This window comes from Fukomys damarensis, unplaced genomic scaffold (assembly GCF_012274545.1).
Source record: "Fukomys damarensis isolate Sample0158 unplaced genomic scaffold, DMR_v1.0_HiC HiC_scaffold_17, whole genome shotgun sequence".
NCBI classification, from domain to species: Eukaryota; Metazoa; Chordata; class Mammalia; order Rodentia; family Bathyergidae; genus Fukomys; species Fukomys damarensis.
The window spans coordinates 81663979-81686688 of NW_022900929.1; the positions used below are offsets into that span (position 1 = coordinate 81663979).

Here is a 22710-nt window from a genome sequence, read left to right on the forward strand (position 1 = left end):
CTCATAAAAACAACCTGCTTGCGGCCGCCGCGGCCGGAGGCGGGGTCTGAGCGCGGCGCATGCCGGGAGATGCAGTCCCGCTCGCGCTCCGAGCCAGGCGCCTATGACCCAACGAACTACAACTCCCAGGTATATGCAAACCACCGGAAGTCGCCGGGCTGCGGACCTCACAACATCCGGGCCCCGAGCCGGACCAGTTGCTAAGGAGACGGCGGCAAGCGCCGGAGAGAACGCACAGCTTTCCGGACCCGGCGGACAGGGTCCGCAGAGCGGATCCTCCCCGGGCGCCCTCCGCCGGACCTGGCCTGTTGTGGCGGGAAGGACTGCACTGGCCCGAGGAATCAAGCGGGAGGATGGCGTCTAGGCGGGTCTGTGCCGGCCGAAGGGCCCAGCGCAGAAATCCTTCCAGGCGGCCGTGGAGCTTTGCACTTGGCAAACCTAGGCGCAGGGTTCTGGAGGTGGAGAGGGGCGGAGGGCGCAGTTCCGCCTTGTGCAACGCCTCCAGGACTCTTTCGGGCAAAACAACAGAAAGGGAAGCGGGCCGTGCGTGGTCGCTCAATCCTGCTATCCCTGCACTCTGGGAGGCTGAGGCAGGAGCGTCACAAGTTCCAACCCCGCCTGGGCAACTTAGTCACCATGAGTGCCAATTTCAAAATAAAGCAAACAAATGGCTGGGATGCAGCACAGTGTTAAGGCCCTGCGTTCAAGTCCCAATACCGAAAAAAAAAAAAAAAAAAAAAAAAAAAAAAAAAAAAAAAAAAACATTTCTGGTTAGAACTCCACATTGCAAAACAATTTTGCTGAGACGCTAACTGGAATTTAGGGTGAACTGGATTATGCTGAACGGAGCCTGGCTAAAGAAACCCAAACGTGAAAAAACATTTTTTTTTTTTTTTGGTACTAGGATGGAACTGAACCTTGCGCTTTCAAGGCAGGTGGCGGAACCCCGACCCGCCAAACTTGAAATTCTAAAAGTTTTGTGCTCTCAAACTTGACAAAATGCTGTGCCTCTAGAAAACTTTTTCTCTTGGGGGGGCTAAGTGATACTGGGGATTGAACCCAGGGCCTCTACCAAAGCTACATTGACTGGTGTGATCTGTACAACGGAGGAGGATAGACTTAACTCACAGCCTTCATAGCTTCAGGGCTGGTGAGGTGTGTCAGATTTCAGTATTCTGATAGATGTACCTGAAGTCTCAGGATGTTAAGTCAGATACCGGTTTTTGGCAAGTGGCTATTGAAGGAGTAAAGACAGCCCGAGATAAGCCTGCAGGCTGAGGCTGGAGGATCTACCACATTGGTGGAGATATTCTAGTCTGATGTTCCACTCAGCCAAGGTCCAGTAGTCTGCAGGATCTTAAAGGTAGAGGACATTGCCAGCCCAAAAGTAAACATTCTTACCTTCTTTTAGAGTTGAAGAAATCCAGATTATGTGATGGCTAGTTTTAGGATTTTTGAAAAACCTCAGCCTCACTACAAGTCTACTGTAGAGTCTTAAAAAGAATAGAATTTTAATTCATATAAACATTGATGTTTCCAGTCATATTTAAATTGCCTGGTAGTGATCTCAGCACAGACTGAAGTAGGAAGACAAATTTCCAGCCCAGCGGGGTGTGTGTGTGTGTGTTAGCTACTTAGCTAACTTGCTCAGGATTAAAAATGACTAGGGACAGTGGATGTGGTAGCACACACCTGTGATCCCAGCACTTGGGAGGCTGAGGCAGGAGGATCGCTGTGAGTTCAAGACCAGTCTGGGCTACATAGTGAGTTCCAGGTCAGTCTCAACTACACAGTGAGACCCTGCCTCGAAAAACAAACAAAAAATAACTAGGGACAGAGCTGAATGGAAGAGGCCCTGAGTCCATCCCCGGTACCACACAAAAGCTGCAGGAGTAACCCTTCACCATGCTCCACAGTGTTCCCAGCCGGGGTGGACAAATACAGTACAAGTTTCCCAGTGAAACTGCTGGCTGCTCCGTGATCCACAAGGCCCTACAGCCTGTTGCTCGCTCTCCAAAGCCCCACCTGCCTCATTGGCTTCCCAAGGCCTCCTTAGCTCCTGACCATGGTCTGCTGGCCAGACAGAGTCCCAGGAGGTTCCCTGATCGAGTCTCAGAAAAAGGGTTTTCAGGATGCATCAGAAGCATCGAGGGGGTTATTAGGCAGAAATCAAAAGTATTTCTTGAAAGACAGACAATGCAGGCCCTCTTAGAAGCTTGCTGCAGTTCGGAGTTGGGAATCTTGATGTTTGGGCGTGGAAATCTGCAGCTTTGTCAATCCCATTTTCAGGGTATAGCAGCCCACCAGTTACGTTTTTAGGTAGTGATGGAAGATGCTTTGCCTGAGTCATTCTGTGAACTCTTCAGTCAGTTCCCTTTATCACCCTTACAGGATTTGGGTGTGATAGGCCTAGAAGAAAAGCATAGACCAACCTAGACAGAACTGATATGAATGACCTTGAGTGACTGCTGGATGGAGTCCCAGTCTTCCTTTTTATAACTGTTTTGTTTTCTGAGACAGGGACTCGCTATGCAGTTCAGGCTGGCCTGAACACTGGGTGATCCTCCTGCCTCAGCCTCCCCAGTGCTGGGATCACAGGTGTGCACTCAGAAAGTGATGTTTATTTGGTGGAGCTGAGGCTTACCCCAGGTCTCGTGGTGCTAGGCAAGTGCTGTACAGTTGAGCTATGTGCCCAGCCCTGTTTACATCGCACCGCCTCTTCAATGTGCTAAGAATGTGTGTGTTTCAGAATTCAAATAAATAAGATTAGACTGGGATCACAGGTATGGAACAGGTTCAGTATGCAGGTTCATGATGCAGATCAGGACGGCCTCCAACTTGCAGCTTTCCTCCTGACTCCTAAGTGCTGGGGTCACCTTCGAGTGCCAAGCCAGGAGTTAAAAACTATACTTTTAGGGCTGGGCATTTAGCTCAGTGGTTCCGCTGCCTGCCTTGTGAGCCAAGGTCTGAGTTTGAGCCCTGGTACAAAAGAAAAGAAAAAATTGTACTTTTAAGAAAACTGTGGGGCTGAGCTGGTGGCACATGCCTGTGACCCCAGCACTTGGGTTCAAGGCCAACCTGGACTACATAGCAAGACCCTGTCTCAAAACAGCCCCCAAAATGCCACTTTTGAGTTACAATTTCCTTGTTTCCTGTCCACCGTCCTCAGTTCCGTACTCCCTCAGCTGCCTCCACCTGTCAGGAGCAGGAGGCCCAGTGCTCCAGTGAGGCTGGGAGTAGCAGCGGGGCCTCCAAGTGCTGGGGAAGTCCACACCCCAACCCCAACAGCTCCCTGCAGCTACAGCGCCAGGGCAGGAGCTGCAGCAGCACCCTGGAGGAGGAGCAGCCCCAGGGAGGGGGTGGGGAGTCTGGGGACCTACACTGGGACTAGAAATCCGGCTCTGCCAGGGCTCACCAAAGGCTGGGTGTGAGGGGCCACCCAGCCTTTGTGTCTAGTTAATTAGCACGGCTGAAAGATTGAAGTGGCCTTAAAGATGGCTCTGTCACAGCTAGACATTAGCACACACCTGTAATCCCAGCACCATGGGAGGCTGAGGCAGAAGGATCTCAAGTGTGAGCCCCACCTGGGCAAGTTAGTGGTTTAGCAAGGCCCTAAAAAGGGATGGGGATGTAGTTCATTGTGAAAGCCTGGGTTCAGTTCCTAGTATTCAACAAAAAGTTTAAAGGGGAAAAAAATAATTCTTGGGTTGAATTTTTTTGATAGAATCTTCAAAGGCCACTGTGATCAAAAAACTTTTCAAAAGTATTTAAACTAGGTGTGGTCACTCATGCCTCCAACTGGGCAGCACTGGAGGCTGTGGCGAGTGGGGGGGATGCAACTCCCAGACCTGCTGGAGTCTGAAGCTTGAGTTCGTGTTCTCTAAAATCAAAGAATGAATTATAGGAACAACGGAGGTTAAGAGTAGGAAAGTTTTTGTCTAAGAGAGACAGACGTGGGTCGGGAAAGCGGGCTGCCTGCTCCCCCCGCTTCTCAAAGGTGTTTTATGGAACAGAGCCATGAGGTGAGGCAGGTTCAAGGTGGGACAAAACTGTAGTCAACTAGTAGGATTATAAGTACAGTCACTGGTGACACTGATCCAGTGAGAAATCACAAAGTGGACAAATCTATGATCAACCAATGAGATTATGACAAGTGTAGTGGTTTAGGTGATACCGATTAAATGGGGATCCAGTGGGGAACAAGTCACAGCAAGTGTACAAGGAATGAGCAGGATTTTGGGTGGTAAGAGTGGGTCAGGGATCTTTCCGGAAAGATCTTGGTCCCCACCCAGGTGATCATACCTATTTAGAATATTGGTCACTACTACTCATCCTTAGGGGAAGTATATGGGTGTGGTATTTTCTCTTTTTACCATGCTGACCTTCAGTGACGGTGTCATGGTTGTCCTCCATGTTGGCTCCTCAAAGCCCAGTCCTGTCTAACTGCCTACAAGATATCTAATTAACTTACCTATCTACAGTAAGAGGGGCACAGGCTCAAGTCCAGCCCGGGCAATTTAGCAAGACTCAGAATTTTAAAAGGGCTGGGGATGTAGCTCGGTGTGAAGGCCCTGGCTCAGTCCCCAGCTCAGTCCCCATGGCTGCAAGGGGAAAGACCACAGCAATTGACAAACAGTGTCAGCCAGTGCCTATAATAAAGAACAAAATGGGCTTTGCATTTTCTCATGGAATGTGAAGGCACCAGAGTCTGGATTCGGTAAATCTAAAGGAAGATTATCAGCTGGTAGCACCATCTCAGTGTCTCTTTGCCTCAGAATGTGGAAAGTGGAATGCCCAACACAGTGCAAAGGGAGGGCAAGTTACCCCACAGCGCACAGCTCGCAGAGGAGCAGCCCTGGCACAGTCCTGACAGTGTGTTCCCTCGTGATTAAAAGGAGGCAAACCCCAGACCTGGAGGTGCAGCCATCACCTAGCACTTGGTGGCGGGAGCTGAAGGGGTCAAGGAACCTGGATTGGTGTGTCTTTTTTTGTTTCTTTTGTACCAGGGATTGAACTGGGGACCTTGCTCTTATGAGGCAGGTGGCAGCACCACTAAACTGAATCCCTGGCCCTCTTTGGGGGCGGGGGCATGGACTCATTATGTAGTTCAGGCTGGCCTCGAACTCGTGGCAAAGCTTCTGCCTCAGCCTCCCAAGTGCTAGGATTATAGGCATGCGCCAGGTGTGAGTCTTTCAAAGTGGTATAAACCAGGGGTGGTAGTACACACCTGCAATCCCAGCACGCTGAGGCTGAGGCAGGAGGATCACCCTGAGTTCAAGGCCAGCCTGAACTAGTGAGACCCTGTTTTGACAAACAAAACAAAACTTTTGAAACAGGGTCTTACTAATTGCCCAGGCTGGCCTCAAATTTATGGTCTTCCTCCCTCGGCCTCTCAAGCAGCTAGGATTACAGGCCTGTAGCACCATGCCCAACCATGACAGAATTTCTTTTGGGTAGAATTCAAAACTAAAATTTCAGGGTTCCAAGTCATGATGGCGGGGTGGGGGGAGGGTGCCTGGGTTCGAACCCAGAGCCTACAGCATGCTGGGATCGAGGGGTGGTCACACTTGCCCAGCTTTTCAGGAGTGGCCGGTTCCCTGCCATAAGCCTGTGAGCCCTTGCAGGGCTCCTGGTGGCCCCGCCTGGTGCAGCCTTCACCTGATCCGGGTCTCACAGCAGCACTGTGCCAGGGAGTCAGTGGAGGAATGTAAGTTTGATCTGCTTCTGCGCTATCTTCTGCCTGGCTGAAACCCTTCCCATGTATTAGCGAATGGTGGTGCTGCTGGGTTGGTCTGGGGGTTTGTCACTGGCCTTTAAGAGGAGTTTGGGCAGTGCTGGGAGCTGAGCCCAGGGCCCTGTGTACTGGACTGGTGCTCCAGCTCAGTGCTGGGACCTCAAATTCAGCACGACTGAGACCCTGGAGGGCAGCCCTCCTCAGCTCGGGACAGCCGCACGCAGCTCTGGGCCCCGACCCTGCTGGCTGCGATGCCCACCACCTCCTGCCGGGCTTCGCTTGCTCGGATTTCCCGAGCCTTTGCCAGATGCTCAGAGCCCCGACCCACAGCACTTACCACAAACTCATTCCATTCGCTGTATGCTTATCCGCTTCATGCCTGTCCACTATAAAAACGGAATTGAAGGCCGGGGTTTTAGGTCAGTGGTACCGCCTGCCTCGCAAGCGCAAGGTCCTGAGTTCGATCCCCAGAACCAAGACAAAACTGAATTGAACTTCCACGTCCAACTGTGATTTATTACAGATTTTCGCAATGATTCACAAAATTTTAAGACATTTTCAAGGTATTGATAAAAGACATTTTTTTTTCATGGCACTGGGAATTAAACCTAGGGCCTTCACACTGCAGTACATTCCAGCCTTTTTTTATTTTGAGATTGGGTCTTGATACATTCCTAAACTGCCTAGACCGGATTTGAACTTGTAATCCTCCTGCCTCAGCCTCCCGAGTGCTTGGATTCCAGGCATGCGCCACCATGCCCAGTTTAGTATAGCTTTTTTTTTTTTTTCTTGTAACTGCCTAGACCGGATTTGAACTTGTAATCCTCCTGCCTCAGCCTCCCGAGTGCTTGGATTCCAGGCATGCGCCACCATGCCCAGTTTAGTATAGCTTTTTTTTTTTTTCTTGGTTTTTTGAGACAGGGTCTCACTATGTAGTTGACACTGACCTGGAGCTCACTATGTAGCCCAGGCTGGTCTCGAACTCACAGCGATCCTCCTGCCTCAGCCTCCCGAGTGCTGGGATTATCGGCGTGTGCCACCATGCCCAGTTTAGTATAGCATTTTTAAAAAACTGCTTCAAGTTTGCTGTGTACACATGAGTCATTTACTACAGGTGCATTCTTCAGTGCTTTCCAACCAGAGCCCCAAATGGAGCGATTCGGAACATTTCTTTGTTCTGTGATTGCTAGGCTTCCTGTGTTTGCCTTGTAGGACGAGAGGACTTCAGACGCAGAAATGAAGGCTGCATCGTGGCCTCCGTGTGTGAACCCAGGCAACCCCGTGTTCTCCTGCATGTTGGACCCAAAGACGCTGTGCACGGCCACCCCTGCCTCGCAGCCCCGCATGATCATGTACAGGACCAGCAACAGCAGCCATGGGGAAGCCATGCCGATGCCGCCATTCCTGCCCTGCACCTACACCCCAAGAGTGCAGGTGTTTTCCAGCCACCTCAGAGCGACGGGACTCTACCAGAACCACGGTCTCAACACGGCGCCCGACAGAACCAGAGCCCTTGATTTCCCCAACTTTCAGCACACTCTATGAAAGTATATTCCTTTGACAACTTAAGGGGAAAAAAACCCAGGAACACGAGGTGCAAATCCAAGGCTAGAATACCTAGGGTAAAAGCACAGAGATTTGAATAAGTGAAATACACTTTTAAGAAATAAAGAAATTTTCATGTGATAACTGAGTGACAGTGACTTTTTCTCCTTTCTTTTTTCAGATAGGGTCTCGTTGTGTAAGCCAGGATGGCATGGAGTTCACAGTCCTCCTGCCTCAGCCTCCCAGTGGCCTGGGTTACACAGTTCAGGGTCTCCTTGAGTCTACATGTCTGTGCTGGGCTCAGACTTGTGACCCTGCTGGCTCAGCCTCCAGGTGTGGCTCTACCTGAATGTGCTATCTTTGTCTTTCTTCCAGGGTTGGGAACCAAACAGGCTTCGAGCAGGCTCCATACCTCTGAGCTGCACCTCAGCCCTTTTTATTTCTTTTGTTTTGAGATGGCGTCTTGCTGAGTGGCCCTGGCCAGGTTTGAACTTGTGGCCCTCCTGAGAGCTGGCCATTTGCATTTTTTTTAGAGGGTCTCACTAAGTGGCCCAGGCTGGCCTTGAACTCACAGCAACCCTCCTGCCTCCACCTCTGCCTCTGCCTCCGTCTCCTGAGAGCTGGGGTCCCAGCGTGTGCCAGCTGTGCTTTATTCTTTCTGCTTTCTTTGGCCCTTCTGAGGTGGAAGCCGCCTTTTTGCTCATTTACCGAGACTCACTATCTTGTAAACAGCCCAAGATCTATGCACTAAATGATCTTAGTTTTGTTCTTTGAAAACAGCCAAAGTTTTTGTTCTGTTTTTACAACAAAGTTGAAGGTAAGGTTTTCTCAGCAGAGTAGTTGTTTTTGCAGCAGGTGGGCACAAGGTCGTAAAGAAACAGCAGGCTCTGAGTGTGTGTGGGTCAGAGTAGGAGCTATTACAGAGGGGCTTCAGAGAACACAAGCACTCCCTGGAAGATTCCACAGTGTGAACTACTACTCAGTATGTGTCCCGGCAACCACAGCAACGGCTCTGTCCCAAAAGCCACCGTAATTTGATAACAGCAACAAACAATGTGCTACAGATACATATAATTATGCGGTCATTCTTGTTTGGAAATGATGTAATGCAAACTCTTCCCTTTCCACAGACGTGTCACATGTAGCCCTTACAGGACTCAGTATTAAACAGCTCATGGACTGCACAATCAGCTACAGTATGTCCAAAGATTCCCAAAGTCTCCAGCTCTGTTTCGTTGAGACTGAATCTCGTTATATAGCCCAGACTGGCGTGGAACGCTAGATCGTCCTGCTTCAGCCTCCTAACTGGTACAATCAGAAGGGTGCGCCACCATGCCGCGCTCCTCCTTTTGAAAAAGTACCTTGAAAACCTGGTCCTAAGCACTCAGGGTGACGTTGGCGCGGTTCCTTGGAGTACGTCCCGAATCTTCTCAGCATCCTTCCGCACAGCTGCGTCAGCTGGGTTGATCCTAAGAGCAGCTTCGTAGTCCTGCAGGCCTGCATCCATGGCAACAGCAGCCAACAAAACCAAGACTTTCTGAGTACTGAGCCCGACATTTCACAATGAGCGGGTTTTACATCCGTTCCCACCCTCCCATATGACAGTACTCCTACAGGGTCATAGGCTTCTTCCACGATTCAGAGAACAGTTACCATCTCACTCAGGGCTCAGAAAGAAGCAGCTATTTATTTACTTTATTTATCGTACTCGGGATTGAACCCGGCCCGTTGTCTTCTAATTGTGGGACAGGGTCTTGCTCAGTCACTAAATTGCCAGGCCTGGGCTAGAATTTGTGATCCTCCTGCCTCAGCCTCCCAGGTGCTGGGACTACAGGGACGCCCTCGGGAGCACTTCAGCAAGGCCTCCAGAAAGGAAAGTGGGAAGACAGCCTGAAGGCCATCGGGCTGCTAGCCCAGGTTCGCCAGGGCAGCACAGTAACTACAGGTAAACCCGTGAGCCCTCAACACCTGAGGCCCAGTTAGGGCCCTTCAGTCAGGCAAGCCCTGGGTTTGCTCCTGGTGTGGACTAGCTCATGAGCTCGCACCTGCACCTGTGCCTACAGGATTTGGTTACCCCACACATCCGCTAGGGAACGCTGTCTTACAACACAGCATTTTCCTAGACCTGAACTCATGGCTCATGCCTTGGTTTACCCACTTCTACAAGCTGCCTTTTTCTGTTTGCTTTTTCCTTTGTTTTTGAGACAGGATCTCTCTATGTAGCCCAGGCTGGCCTTGAACTCCTAGCGATCCTCCTGCTTCAGCCTCCCAAGCGCTGGGATTACCACATGTGCTTCCACCCCAGCTAAATTTTTAAATTTCACTTATTTCCTCATCTACTCACGTATGAGGTGCTGGGGTCTGAATCATGGCCTTGAACATGGTAGGCATGTGCTTTACCACTGAGCTATAGCCTTAGTCCTACAATAAATTTTTTAAAGATATAATTCTGGCCAGGCATGGTGGCAAACGCCTGTAATCCCAGCACTGTAAGAGGCTGAGGCAGGAGGATCATGATTTCAAGCCCAGACTGGGCAATTTAAGAAGACTTAGCTCAAAATAAAGAAAGGCTGGGATGCAGCTCAGTGCAGAGGCCTTGGCTTCAATCCCCAGTCCCACGGTCAATTCAATCAATAAAATTTCAAAAGCTATTTTTAATTTTTGATAACTTTAAGAGTAAAACAAGGGCCGGATATTTAGCTCAGTGGTTCCAGCGCCTGCCTGGCAAATGCAAGGACCCGAGTTCGATCTCCGGTACCAAAAAAAACAAAAAACAAAAAACAAAAAAAAGAGTAAAACAAATGCTGAAATTATAAAATCACGCAGTCCTCAAAGTCCCTATCTGAAAGCACCTCTCTCCGCCTCTCACCTTCCGCGTACAGCTCCAGCTGGCAGAACGCGGCTCCCCGGCGGACGTGCGCTTTCATTCTGGCAGCGGCATTGTCTGCGACGGGCGGGGTGAGCAGCGCCAGAGCCTGGCGAAAAGCAAACAGCCGTGAGCCGGGGGAGCACGCGGCCTCCGGGCGGCACTTGTCCGGGGTTCTGTGGTCTGTGCGTCCTCAGCACCGGGACCTGAACCAGGGCCTTGGCCCTGCTCTGCAGCCCAGCCCCTCTTTTATCTCTCATTGTGAGGCAGGTTCTCGCCTCAAACGTGGCCCAGTTTCACAGCTGGAACGTGCAGCCCTCCCGCCTCAGCCTTCCAGAGTTCAGGAATGACGGATGTGTGCCACTGCGCCAGCCATAGCTTCCAAATGGAAATGTAAGAAAAACACAGCAAAAAAAAAAAAGGCCCAAGCTCTTCCCCACCTAAATTTTTGGTGTAGCTGATACAAGAATTTATCAAAAATATATATTTACGTGGAACAATTTAAGGAACTGTTTGGTTGTCCCTGTAGATTGGTAGCAGCCCCAGGGCTCAGTCTGGCCGATCCTCTGAAATCTCAGCACACTGCCAGGCGTGGTGATGCACGCCTGTGATCCCAGAGCTCAGGAGGCTGAGGCAGGATCAATCCCATCTCAAAAACAAAACAGCCACCCAAAGAAAAAGCTGCAGGAATCTAAGACAGTTCTACGATTATAACAACAATCCGTTTCTCCCAGCAGCCCAAGCATGCAAGGCAAGCACTGTAGCACTGAGGTCAGCCTGCAGCCCCTCCAAGAAATACTACAGGGGCAGCCAAGACACAACACTGGCTGAGTCAGGCCGATTCGGAGAAAGCGGCAGAGATGACGAAGGAAGGGCGCGCACTGCTCCTCGGAGAGCTTTCACAGCACCAAGGGTGCAGTTGTCACAACGCGCTAATTTCCTTGTGGATGTCCGCTGACAAAGGCACTGTGGCGCCTGATCTTACTTGAAGCCTCAGACACACACCAGTCCTGGGTCTGTAAAGCAGCAATGAGCTGTCATGGGGGAGAGGGTAGCCAGGGGTGGGGCGCCAGCCTGGCACCATGATGCCCAGGGCTCAGCCCCTAGCACCACCAGATAAGTAAATAAACTTACACTTTTAGCTGGGTATGGCGGCACGAACCTGTCATCCCAGCACTGGGAAGCAGCAGGATCTCTGAGAGTTCAGGCCAGCCTGGATTACACACAAGGGACTTCAAGGCCAGTCTGAACTACACTGTGAGAACTCCTTTCAAAAAACACAAAAAGAGATGTAATAAAGCAAATCCATTTTTAAAAGCTTCGCATCTCTACTGTTTAGGAGAAAAAAAACTCACTTAATTTTTGTGTGTGGTGCAGAGGGCTGAACCCAGGCCCTCACACATGTTAAGCACTCTACCAACAAGCTACATCTTGCCAAAGAACATCATTTAGACCAATAGATACAGGACAAGAAAAATTATTTTTCTGAGACAAGGTCTCACTGTATAGGCCTTGAACCGGCCTTAAACTCACCGTGTAGCCCAGGCTGGTCTCAAACTTGAGGATACCCTCCTGCCTCAGCCTCCAGAGCGCTGGGAATACAGGCATGTGCCATGATGCCCGGTGAGGATAAGAATGCTAAAGCACCACGTATAAATAAACACAGAGATACGAATATACCTTGGAAGCGTCCTCGATGGCCTTGTGCAAGTTTCTCAGTTTGAGGTGGCCGGCAGCCCGATTGAGATACAGCACGGGCAGCTTGTTATTCAGCCGTATGGCTAAACTGTACGCATTAATCGCCGCCAGGAAGTTTTCTGTTGCAAACAATTTGCTAAGGAGACAAAACCAGAAGCGACAATGTAGCAGTGGCACAGACAGAGGCAGCACTGGAAGGCCGGCCGGTCACACCGCCCTCCGCTCACTCAATGGCCATGGGGCGGCCCCTCATCCCCCCAATGAGGCCGGGACTGTGCTGTCAGACAGCAAAGCCCTGGGGAAACTTCTCCCCCTGCCGGCCGTGGTCGAGAAGGCGACAGCCCAGACTCCTCTCCCTCCAGAGAAGCTGCAGTTAGCAAAGCTGGTCAGTGAGCACGCTCGGATCAAACGCACACAGAAACCCTGCCCTGTGCGACAGACAGACAGACGGACACGGGAAGCTGCCCCCCCCCGTAAACTTCGCCAGGCGTCTGGTTACCCGCGACCCGCGAGTCCCGCCAGCACCAGGCTGCGTCAGCCGCACCCGAGTGGAGGAGGGCTCGGGGCCAAGGAGCGCCCTGCGCAGGGAGGGAGGCACCTGCGCCCAGGCAGGAACCCGTGCTTTCGGGAGCTCCCGTGGACAGAACCAACAGGATGCAGGCGGTCACCGCCACTGAGCACACTGCAGTCCAGGGCGGGCACCTGGGTGACCTATCGCCTGGTGACGCCAAGCCTGCTGGTCTTGAAGTCACGATGCTCGCACAAGGACGAAACCGCCAATGCAGACCTCGTGGTTCATATTTGTAACCCAGCACTCGGGAGGCTGAGGCAGGAGGATCGCTGTGAGGTCGAGGCTAGCCTGGGCTACAAAGTGAGTTTAAGATGGGCCTGAGGGCCGGGGATTTACCTCAGTGGTTCCCGCGCCTGCCTCGCAAGCGCAATGACCCAAGTTCTATCCCCCATACCAAAAAATAAAAAATAAATAAAGACCAGCCTGAACTGCATAGAGACCCTGTCTCAAAAAAAAGGCAAAACTATAACAACAAAACCAACTAGTGATTCATATGCATCTCAAGGCCCTAGAAAAACAAGAGCAATTCAAATCTGAAATTAATGGAAGACAGCAGAAATTAATGAAATTGAGACAAAAAAACACAAGGCTCAATGAACCGAAGAGTTGGTTCTTTGAAAGGGCAGGAGGAGACCTGGGGGAACAGAGGCGGGGGCGGCACAGGTGTCCCCAAGCACCACAGCACCCCAGTAAGGGGGGAGTGGAAAGGCCCTCCTGGGAGGGAGTAGAGAAGCCCGGGCCAGCCAACAACACAGCCTCCCCCAGGCGAGACTGACCGCCACCCTGGAACTCACTGGGCTTCTGACACGTGTGTGTGGACTGTGCCACAAGCTGGGGTGCTCTGTTATGAGGTATCAATAAGATCCACAGCACTGTTGCTGGGTGTGGCCCACGCCTGTAATCCCAGCACTCGGGAGGCTGTGAGTTCGAGACCAGCCTGGGCTACATAGTGAGTTCCAGGTCAGTCTCAACTACATAGTGAGACCTTGTCTCAAAACACCAAAAGAAAAAAAATCCACAACACTATGATCTCCAACTGCCACTCTTCAGATTTTGTTAACTATATTAAAATATTCGCACATGGGCTGGGCGTGTAGCTCAGCGGCACTGCAGTTACTTGGCAAGCACAACTTCCTGAGTTCAATTCCTGGTACCAAAAAAAAAATGTTCACACAGAAGCCGGGCTTGGTGGTACATACCTGTGACCCCAGCACTCAAGAGGCTGAGGCAGGAGGATCTCGCCATGAGTTTAAGGCCAGCCTGGCCTACAAACAGAGACCCTGTCTAAACAAACAAAAAAAGTCACACAGAACAACAAAAAAAATGACAGCTTGGATATAAAAAAGATTCTTTATGAGGCCAGGGATTTAGCTCAATGGCGCTGTGCCTACCTCACAAGCAAAAGGCTGAGTTCAATCTCTGGTACCAGAATAAAAAAGAAAAGGAAAACGAGCAGATTTGTTTGAAAAAGGATAGTAATGTCAATTTTCTAAAAATAGATGTGAATACTAACATCTCTAGTATTAGAAACACCTGTTTCTAAGAGAGGCATCAGGAAGGATTATGTTAAACACAAAAGCGATTTTTTTTGTTTGGTCGTTTCTTGAGATAGTCTCACTTAGCTCAGGCTGGCCTGGAACTCATGGAAATCCTCCTGCCTCAGCCTTCCGAGTGCTGGGATTACAAGTGTGCACCAGCATGGCTGGCTTACAAAAGGGACTTTTGAGAGATTTTAGTGAACACGCCAAATAATGTGATATTTCTCATTTTTAGGACACTTAGGTGCACAAATGACTGTCACACGTAGCCATGGCATTGCTGGCCTTTTCAGGACAGAGGCCCTGCTGCCTGGTCACTTGCCCGCCACCAAGCACACCACACATGCACGCGCAGTGCTGAAAACCTTGCTGGGATCCACTCCGACTCTACACCAGCCACGCACCGCCTGGCGAGCTCAGATCACTTACTTTCCTTTTTCCCTCAACCAATCGGGGCTCTTCTCTTCTTCTTTTAAATCACACAACTCAGGAACACCGGCGTTCAGGGCTCTCTGCGCCTGGGCCTGCTTGTGCAGCCACTGCAATGAGACTGGAGCTGGGGGCGTGGTTCGGGTTCCTGAGTGATGCTCTGACAAAACCCCGCCCTGCAGCTCGGGCTGGCCTGTGTGCACGCCTGTGGGGACGGCACCTGAGGACACACACGGTCACACTCTGCTCGGGTCACCTCCCAATGCCCTGGCAGCCTCAGCCTCCAGGCGCGGCAGGGACAGGTGTGCGGTCCCCAAGCTCGCAGCTTGGGAAGGGGCTCCAGCTCAAGCTCCCATGCTGTCCTCCAGCTGCTGCCTGACCCTGCTCGTGTCCTCATTGGGGAATTAATTAACTCACTGGCGAAGGGCTGCGTGGGCTAAACAGACCCCTGTCCTGGCACCTCCCGGGGAGGCTTGGTCCTCACAACTACGTAGCCCAGGCTGTCCTCCAACTCGGTGATCCTCCTGCCTCAGCCTCCCAAATGCTGGGATTACAGCACCACCATGTCCAGCTCCTGTCTGAAGTCTACAAATATATTATGGAAAATGATGTATCTGATAAAATAAATGCCACGTGCAACAGTTAATCGCTTTGAATAGGCAACAATACTGTATATTAAACCAGTGTTCTCTCAGTAGTATTCTGAGCCAGCCGGGCCTGGCAGCACCCAGCTATACTCACAGCACTTGAAGGCTAAGTCAGGAAGATCACCATGTGTTGGAGGCCAGCTTGAACTGCACAGTGAGACCTTGTCTCAAAAAAAAAAAGTATTCTGAGCCCCCAAACCGACAAGATACACTTTGTCTTGAGCAGACACTGAAATGTATTACAGTGTAGCATCACAAGCGTATACGGCTCACAGCGAAGCCAGCATGCCCACCGACCCTCACCTCCTCCTCCTGGGCAGCCTGAGACTCCCGCACGGCTGTGGGGAACACGCGTGGTGTGAAGCTGACCTCCACGCGGCCGGCCCGGCGTGGTGTGGGGATGTGAGCCCCCTCCGGCTTCTCAGCAAATATGTCTGCAGGGCTTCTTCCTTCGGAAGCACAACATCGAAAGCACTTTATTTACTGTCCTCTGGTCAGCAAATGGACTTCAAATAATTAGACATCCATGCCAATTCTAAAACCCTAAAAAAACCAAGTATCTCTTCTGTGACGAGGAGTATAAAGCCCCTCACTGGAGGTACAGCAGCTGTCTCTGTTTCCCGGAGTCTGACAAACGTTTGGGTTACTTTAGTGAAGGCCTCGGCCCACTTCCCCTCCTCACCTTGGCCTGAGGTCAGTATTTCACTTGGGCCGATGAGAGAATACGCAGAAGAGCGTCTGGGCCAGGGATGAAAGGGAGTCTGGTCTGGCGAGGCCCCCAAAGAAAAGAACGTGTGTGCAGCAGACGTCACCAGAGGGCAGGAACCAAACTAATTTTACAACACAGGGCAGCGCGAGAGCGCAGAGCTCAAGAGCTGTGTGCCCTCTTCTGTCAGCCCTTCGGAGACACACTGAGACGAGACAGCTACGCGACCTTGCCTAGCCCTGTGTACCTGCGTGGTCCCCGTGCTGACTTATTATTATAACAAAGTCTGTCCTGTGCCTGCGCTAACCGACAGACTGTGTGTCGCCTTGGACGCAGACGCCCCGGCTTTGACATGTCTGCCAGTTGCCCCTCACAAAGAGGATTTTTTTCTGAGACAGGATCTTGCCATGCAGTTAAGGCTGGCCTTGAACTCACTATGTAGCCTAGGCTGGTCTTGAACTTGCAGAGATCCTCCTGCCTCAGCCTCCCAAGTGCTGAGATGACAGGCCTAGGCCACCATGTCCAGCTAAGACAAGCCTATTTTACAAAGAGTAAAATGGACAGTTTGCCTACATACATAAAAGTAAGTTAAATTCATGCATCTTGATATAATTAAATCATATAAGAAGTAATAGTTCTATATATATTTCCATTGTTTTACTTGAGGCTTAATCTTGTCAGGGATGAAATCTCCGGTGGAAATGTTTACAGGAACTCAAGTAATAAACAAAAACCAAGAGGAGAATGTTCAAAATACTGATTTACTTTGAGAGCAAGTGGCTGTTCTTTGAAGACTAAGGAAAGTACACAAGACCACTTAGGTGAAGTGGGCTATTTCAAATACTTGGTATTTCCCATAAAAACTTTAAAGAAAATTTAATTTTTTTGTAAAAGAGCTAAGCATTTGTATCCATTGGTAGTAATGCGATACTTAATATATAAAACAAATGCCTATAAGGAGAAAGAGCTAAATCTCTGGCCCTCTATTCTAATTTTATCTAAATTTACTCGCAGTCAATAGTCCAGTAACATTTTCCTGTCAGTGCAATACTCCTCTTATCTATGTTCCTAGTGGTACAGACAGCCAAGTTAGTTAAAAGAAATTATAAGTCCCCCAAAAAAAGGTATATACACACACACACACACACACACACACACACACACACACACATATTATAGGGCAGTCAGGCAGTCAGGCAGGTCTGGGCCTGCAGCCCAGAAAACAGTTGAGACACATTTACTAAAAGGTCAGGATTCAAAAAGGAATCCTACTACACCCACATACTCCCCTAGGGATGACAGCAGTGATGGATATTCTAAACAGGCATCAGTCACCTTGGCAGGGACCAAAACTTCCCTTGCGTCCCTTCCAGGAAGTCCTGGCTCCTCCTCAGAGGCTTGCTTAATCACCACTGAATCAATATCACTGTACCTGTTATAATCTTGTTAGGTGACCACAGCTTTCTCACTGGGTCAGTATTGCCTAAGGGCCTTTACTTGTAATCTTACTCATTGACTTAGTTTTGTCCCACCTGTACCCCCCTCACCTCCTGGCTTTGCTTAATAAAACCCTTTCAAAAGCGAGGTGGGGGGGCAACTCACTTTCCAGTCCCCCTCTGTCTCTCTTAGACAGAAGCTATCTTTCTCTCAATATATTCTTCCTACTTTTAACTTCTGTTATTCCTAGAATTCATGCTTCCATTTTAGAGAACACAAACTCGTGTTTCAGGTGTCTAGCAGGTTAGGAGTTACGATACTTCTCTTGTTTGGATTATTTTTGCTTATTTGGATTACTTGCCTTGTATCATTTTTTGGATTACTTGGTATACTATATCACCACGACACCTGACCCAAAGCATAAATAATTTAAACAGCAAAATAAGAGACAGACAATAGGAAACAGGAAGATCTTCTGTAAATGGGAAGGGGGCCAAGAGATGGAGGGAGGGGAGAAGAACAAAAACAATTAGGATGCGTTACTACATGTACAAAACTCCCTATGATGAAGGTAATCATTATGTACTGCAAACAGGGACCGAAAACAATTAAAATTTTAAAGAGACAGTAAACATTCTGAGTAAACCTTTTACGTCCAGTAGTGTTTGCTGTATGAAGTTGGGTGCACCAGTGTTTGGTGCATATATGTTTATATTTGTTATCTCTTCCTATTCAACTGTTCCCTTAACCAATATGTAGTGACCTTCCAGTTATGGCTTCAAGTTCATTTTCTCTAAGAATAAGATAGCTATTCCTGCTGGAGTTGTCTATTTGTTTTGTTTTTTGGTACCAGGGTCAAACTCAGGACCTTGCACTCGTGAGGAAGGTGCAGTGCCACTGAGTGAAATCCCCAGCCCTGTTTTTTGTTTTTTTGAGTCAAAGTCTCACTATATAGTCCAGGCTGGGCTTTAACTCACTAGGTAGCCCAGGGTGGCTGGCCTTGAACTCTTGGGGATCCCCCTGCCTCAGCCTCCCAAGTGCTGGGATTACAGGTATGTGCCACCAACTAAAGTGTTCTTTGTTGTGGGAGTTTCTAGAGGAATTTTAATGATTTCTCTTCTCAGTTTCTTTATTTGTGATTTTGTGTGTGGGTGTGTGTACTGAGGTTTGCAAGTGCTCATAGTGGAAAGACTTTGTTACTGGCATGGAGATCTCTTTAGTTAATGTCTGCTATCCAGTAATACATTCTGGACATGGCTAGATACAGACAGATAGCTTGATAAATGAGGAATATCTGTGTAGGTCTTTGCCTCTGTCCCAAGGTCTAACACCTCTGTTAGGGGAACCTGCCAATTAATTAGCCCAGCACCCAATGATCTGGGAATGGAACCTAGTTGTGTAAATGACACAAAGGTAATTTGGATAATGGCATATAGAGAAAACCTATCAATAGCAACAACTATGCCATCCTGGCAATAGCAACTAAGTCAGCAATAATAACATCATTAAAGACAAACAGGATACTGACATACCCTGAGAACCAGTACTATACCACCCTTACCCATAAAACGAGATCTATAATTATAGTATGAACATTAAGACAAACCAAATAGTGACATAATGTAAATATCTACTAAATGTAACAACTGTATCTCCTCTACCAATAGAAAAGAATTCAAGTCATAGGATAGAGTTAAGTATCTAGAGATTAATAAAGCTTAATGGTTATACTAGTAAAGTGGGGGTAGGCAATAGGAGCACAAAAGAAAAATCTGAAAAATTAACTCATGGAAGATAAGAAAGAGAAAAGAAAAATGAGATAAAGGATCCTCTTAAGGAATAAAAAGAGATTAACAGATTAGGTAAAAGTAATAGAAAAGAAACAAGAAAAAGAAGAAAAGAGAAAAACAAAAAGAGGAAAAGAAGAAGAAAAGAATGAAAGGGAACAAAGAAAAAAAACATAAAAAGATGATTTTTTTAAAAACGCCCCACAAAAACCATGATGGGGCGGGTGGGGAAGAGTGGTGAAAAATAAATTCTTCTGTATTTCTGAACAAGTGGTTTCTTTTCAGGATCCACAATTTTGAAATCCCAAAGTCATGGTCTTGTCTGCCTAGAGTCATGTCCTGTACGTTTGTGAGGTGCCCCCCTTCCAAAGCCTCTGTCCATGCACCCTAGGCTGTGGCGACCATCTGTGCTGAGGTGTGTCCTCACTCACATTAGCACATGGGGAAAGCACTCAAACCTCTCATCTGTTCTGGACGTAGGCAGCAGGGAGAGGGTTCCAGCAGACCACTGCACTTAACGCCAGCATCACCTTGGCCCTGGCTTCTTACCACTAAGGGCCAGGCCCTGCTCCCAGCCTCAGTTTAAACTTCTCAGAGAGTCTATGTCTAGCCCATACCTTCTCATGACTAACTCTTGTGGTTGTCCTTTTTTTTTTTTTGGTACAGGGGATTGAACTTGGGTCCTTGCACTTGCGACGCAGGCGGCAGAACCACTGAGCTAAATCCCCAGCCCCTTGTGGAGGTCTCTTACTCAGTCATTGTGGGAGGATGTTAAGGTTTATATGCTATGGTTCATATCTAGATGACCCTGCTCCATAGCTCAGATACTCACAGGTAAGGATCTGTGGAGGAGATTAGACCATGGGGGCAAGATAGTCGGCAGTGGGTTCAACCGCTGCTGAGTTTCTAGCTAACTGTGATGTTGGGAGGCGAAGTCTGGTAGGAGGAGGTGGTCACTGGGGCCAGGCTGGGGAAGGTCTATCTTCCCATCTCCTCCCTTAATCTCTGTCTCAGCTTCCCTGCAGCCATGTCATAAACCACTTCTCCTCAGCCACGCCCCTCTGCCACGCCACCCTGCCTTGGAGCCAGTCAACTGTGGACTGAAACCTCTATAAACTGTGAGCCCAAAGAAACCTCTCCTCCTTTAAATTGGAGGTGTTGGGTATTGTGTCCCAGTGACAAGAGAGTAACTAAGACAAAGGTAACACGAGGAACTCTGAAGTAAAGTTGTTTTCTGGTTGTTCTGTGGCTCAGGTTTTTTTGGTTTTTTGTTTGTTTGTTTATCGTTTTGGTTTTTTGAGACTGACCTGGAACTCACTACTAGCCCAGGCTGGTCTCAAACACACAGTGATCCTCCTGCCTCAGCCTCCTTGTGCTGGGATTACAGGCGTGTGCCACCACGCCTGGCTTTTGGGGCTGTTTTAAATAATCAATCGCTTCCTAAAATGACACCCGATTAATCTCTGTCCCATATGGCAGGCCCTACACTGGATCCCTTCTCCAATTGTATCCTGCAGTGTGGAAGTGGTCACTTTCTGAGCAAAATCGCACAGTTTTTGTACTTCATAACAGCGCCGCTTGCCCAGTCTGCCATTTCTCCCTGGCGCTTCCAACCCTGAAAGCTTACCTGGTGTCTGTGGACACAGCTTCTCCCATCTGGGAGCCAGGTGAGTTTCTAGACTGCCTAATTCTTTTCTCAGTGTTGTGGTCCATTGTTCCAGCTTCTCTGTACTTTCTAATTTTCCTGTCCGCTCTCTTCCAATTCCAGGAGTCTACTTCTTTCGTTTGTTTGTTTGTTTGTTTGTTTTTGAGACAGGGTCTCTCTCTCTAGTTCAGACTGTCCTTGAGCTCACTATGTAACCTAGGCTGGCTTCAAACTCACAGGACCCTCCTGAGTGCTGGGATTACAGGAGTGCGCCGCCATATCTGGCACATTTTGGCTTTTTTCTTGAGACAGGGAGGGGCTCATTTAGTAGCCTAAACTGGCCCTGAACTTTCAATTTCCTGCCTCAGCCTCGCAAATGCTGGTATCACTACCACAGGGGGAGTGGTACGGAGATCAAACTCTGGACCTTGCGCTTTTGAGGCAGGTGGCGGCAACACCGAGGTAAATCCCAAGCCCCTATCTCTTAAATATTTTTTTCTGTTAGCTCTTTCTTAACATCAGGGTCAAGGACAGAAGCAATCCTTATTTGCTGAAGACCATGTTTGCCCTTGTTTCCCCAAGTTGTATCAGAAAAGGACTTCTCATAAAATTCCTAGATTCTAATCTCTAAAAAAACAAATACTCCTAACGCTGCTAGTCCGTTCCAAATCTGTTTGGACCGGAGTTAAGCACATTCAGTCATGAACACACACACACACACACACACACACACACACACACACACACACACACACGTGACACTGGTCCTTGTCCCCTGTGACGGAGAAGCTCACTGCTCCCTCAGGGAAGTCGGACGAATTTCACCTTGGTCTCTGCACTGGGCTTTTCTCCTCAGGAGACCCACACTGTGCATATTCACATGGACTCACCAGGCCAGGAACAGTGCCACAGAGGACTCGCCTCTGCAGACGGCCCCGGGCCACCGCCCTACCTGCTGCAGCGCGGTGCCTGGACGCCACACGTCCGGCAGGCCTCTGGCGCTTTGACCTCCCCGTTTCTCCGCCTGGGTCTCCTGGGTGACTCGCTCTCTCTCCTCCCCGGGCTCCCTCTCGGCCTCCGGTTTTTCTCTGGCGCTCCTTCCAAGCCTCCAGGTCTGCAGTTGCTTTCCTCCGCTCTGCATCCTTCACAGCTTCTATTGTTTTCCTCTCTTCTTCTTCAATCTGTAAATATTGCAATGACTGAATTATTGAAAACGTATAAAAACAGTGGGAACAGGCAGACAAACAGAATCCGTTTCTGGTGTCACCTGCGCGTGCTCAGGGCTCGGCACGACCACAGGAAGCTAAGGTCAGAGGACCGGAAGGCAGAGCCGAAGAGGAAAGGGACAGACGAGCACCCAGCCGGAAGGCATGGCGGGCACCACCTCCGACTTTCTCACCTCTGTCCTCTAGAACAGTTTTCTCCAGTGAGCACCGAGTGCTGTGCTACCCAAGGCTATAGCCACTAGCCACGTGTAGTCAAGTTACAAAGGCTTCTGCTGTGACTGACAAACAGAATTTTAAATTTTACTTAAGTTAGACTAGTGCAGATTCAAATTACTTGACATTTTCTGGTACTGGACATTGATCCCAGGACCACACTCATGCTGGGCAGTGTTCTACTCCCGAGCTACATTCCCAGGCACTTTGTATTCTGACACAGGATCTCACTAAGTCGCCTGGGCTGGCCTCAGATTGGCAGGATCCTCCTGCCTCAGCCTTCTGAGTAGCAGGGCATGTAATAGGCATGGACTACCGCCCCAGGCTAAATTGGTTGCATTTAATAGTGCATCGGGAGTGGTTCTACACCAGAGCACTGAAGCGAGGCTCCGTGGGGGCATTTAGGACACAAAGGGCAGAAGTATGACATCTGCACAGGCTTGCTCTGCAATGACCTTGTGACCTAACACACCCTCCCCACAACTCAGTACGCATTCGGCTTCCGGAAGACTATTTTCCTACTGAACAGGGAGGCACTGACTTTAAAGTCAGTTTCATGGAGGACTTCTTTAGTCCCCAAATTTTCCCACTTGCCTTCTGGCCCTGAACTGGAGACGGCAAGACCTAAGAGGTATGGCCTAAGCCAGGCATTGGCCCAGACCCATAAT

At 49.3% G+C, this 22710-nt stretch overlaps 2 protein-coding genes across 2 annotated transcripts in view; one reads left to right on the forward strand and one right to left on the reverse strand.

Moving 5' to 3' along the window:
- The first annotated feature begins 217 nt into the window (after window positions 1-217).
- CUNH15orf65 (chromosome unknown C15orf65 homolog) lies at window positions 218-7375 on the forward strand. Its single transcript, XM_010609043.2, has 2 exons — window positions 218-368; window positions 6947-7375. The coding sequence occupies exons 1-2, from the start codon at window positions 354-356 to the stop codon at window positions 7277-7279; spliced, it is 348 nt and encodes a 115-aa protein (XP_010607345.1). The 5' UTR covers window positions 218-353; the 3' UTR covers window positions 7280-7375.
- A 458-nt stretch (window positions 7376-7833) lies between these two features.
- The window catches only part of Dnaaf4 (dynein axonemal assembly factor 4), a 31865-nt gene continuing 16988 nt past the window's right edge, over window positions 7834-22710 (reverse strand). Inside the window, exons 4-9 of the mRNA XM_019205245.2 lie at window positions 21556-21784; window positions 15332-15477; window positions 14382-14491; window positions 11826-11979; window positions 10149-10254; window positions 7834-8776 (exon numbers count right to left, since the gene is read on the reverse strand). Of these exons, the coding sequence (XP_019060790.1) occupies window positions 8664-8776; window positions 10149-10254; window positions 11826-11979; window positions 14382-14491; window positions 15332-15477; window positions 21556-21784 (858 nt within the window). The 3' untranslated portion in view covers window positions 7834-8663. The remainder of the gene's footprint in view (window positions 8777-10148; window positions 10255-11825; window positions 11980-14381; window positions 14492-15331; window positions 15478-21555; window positions 21785-22710) is intronic.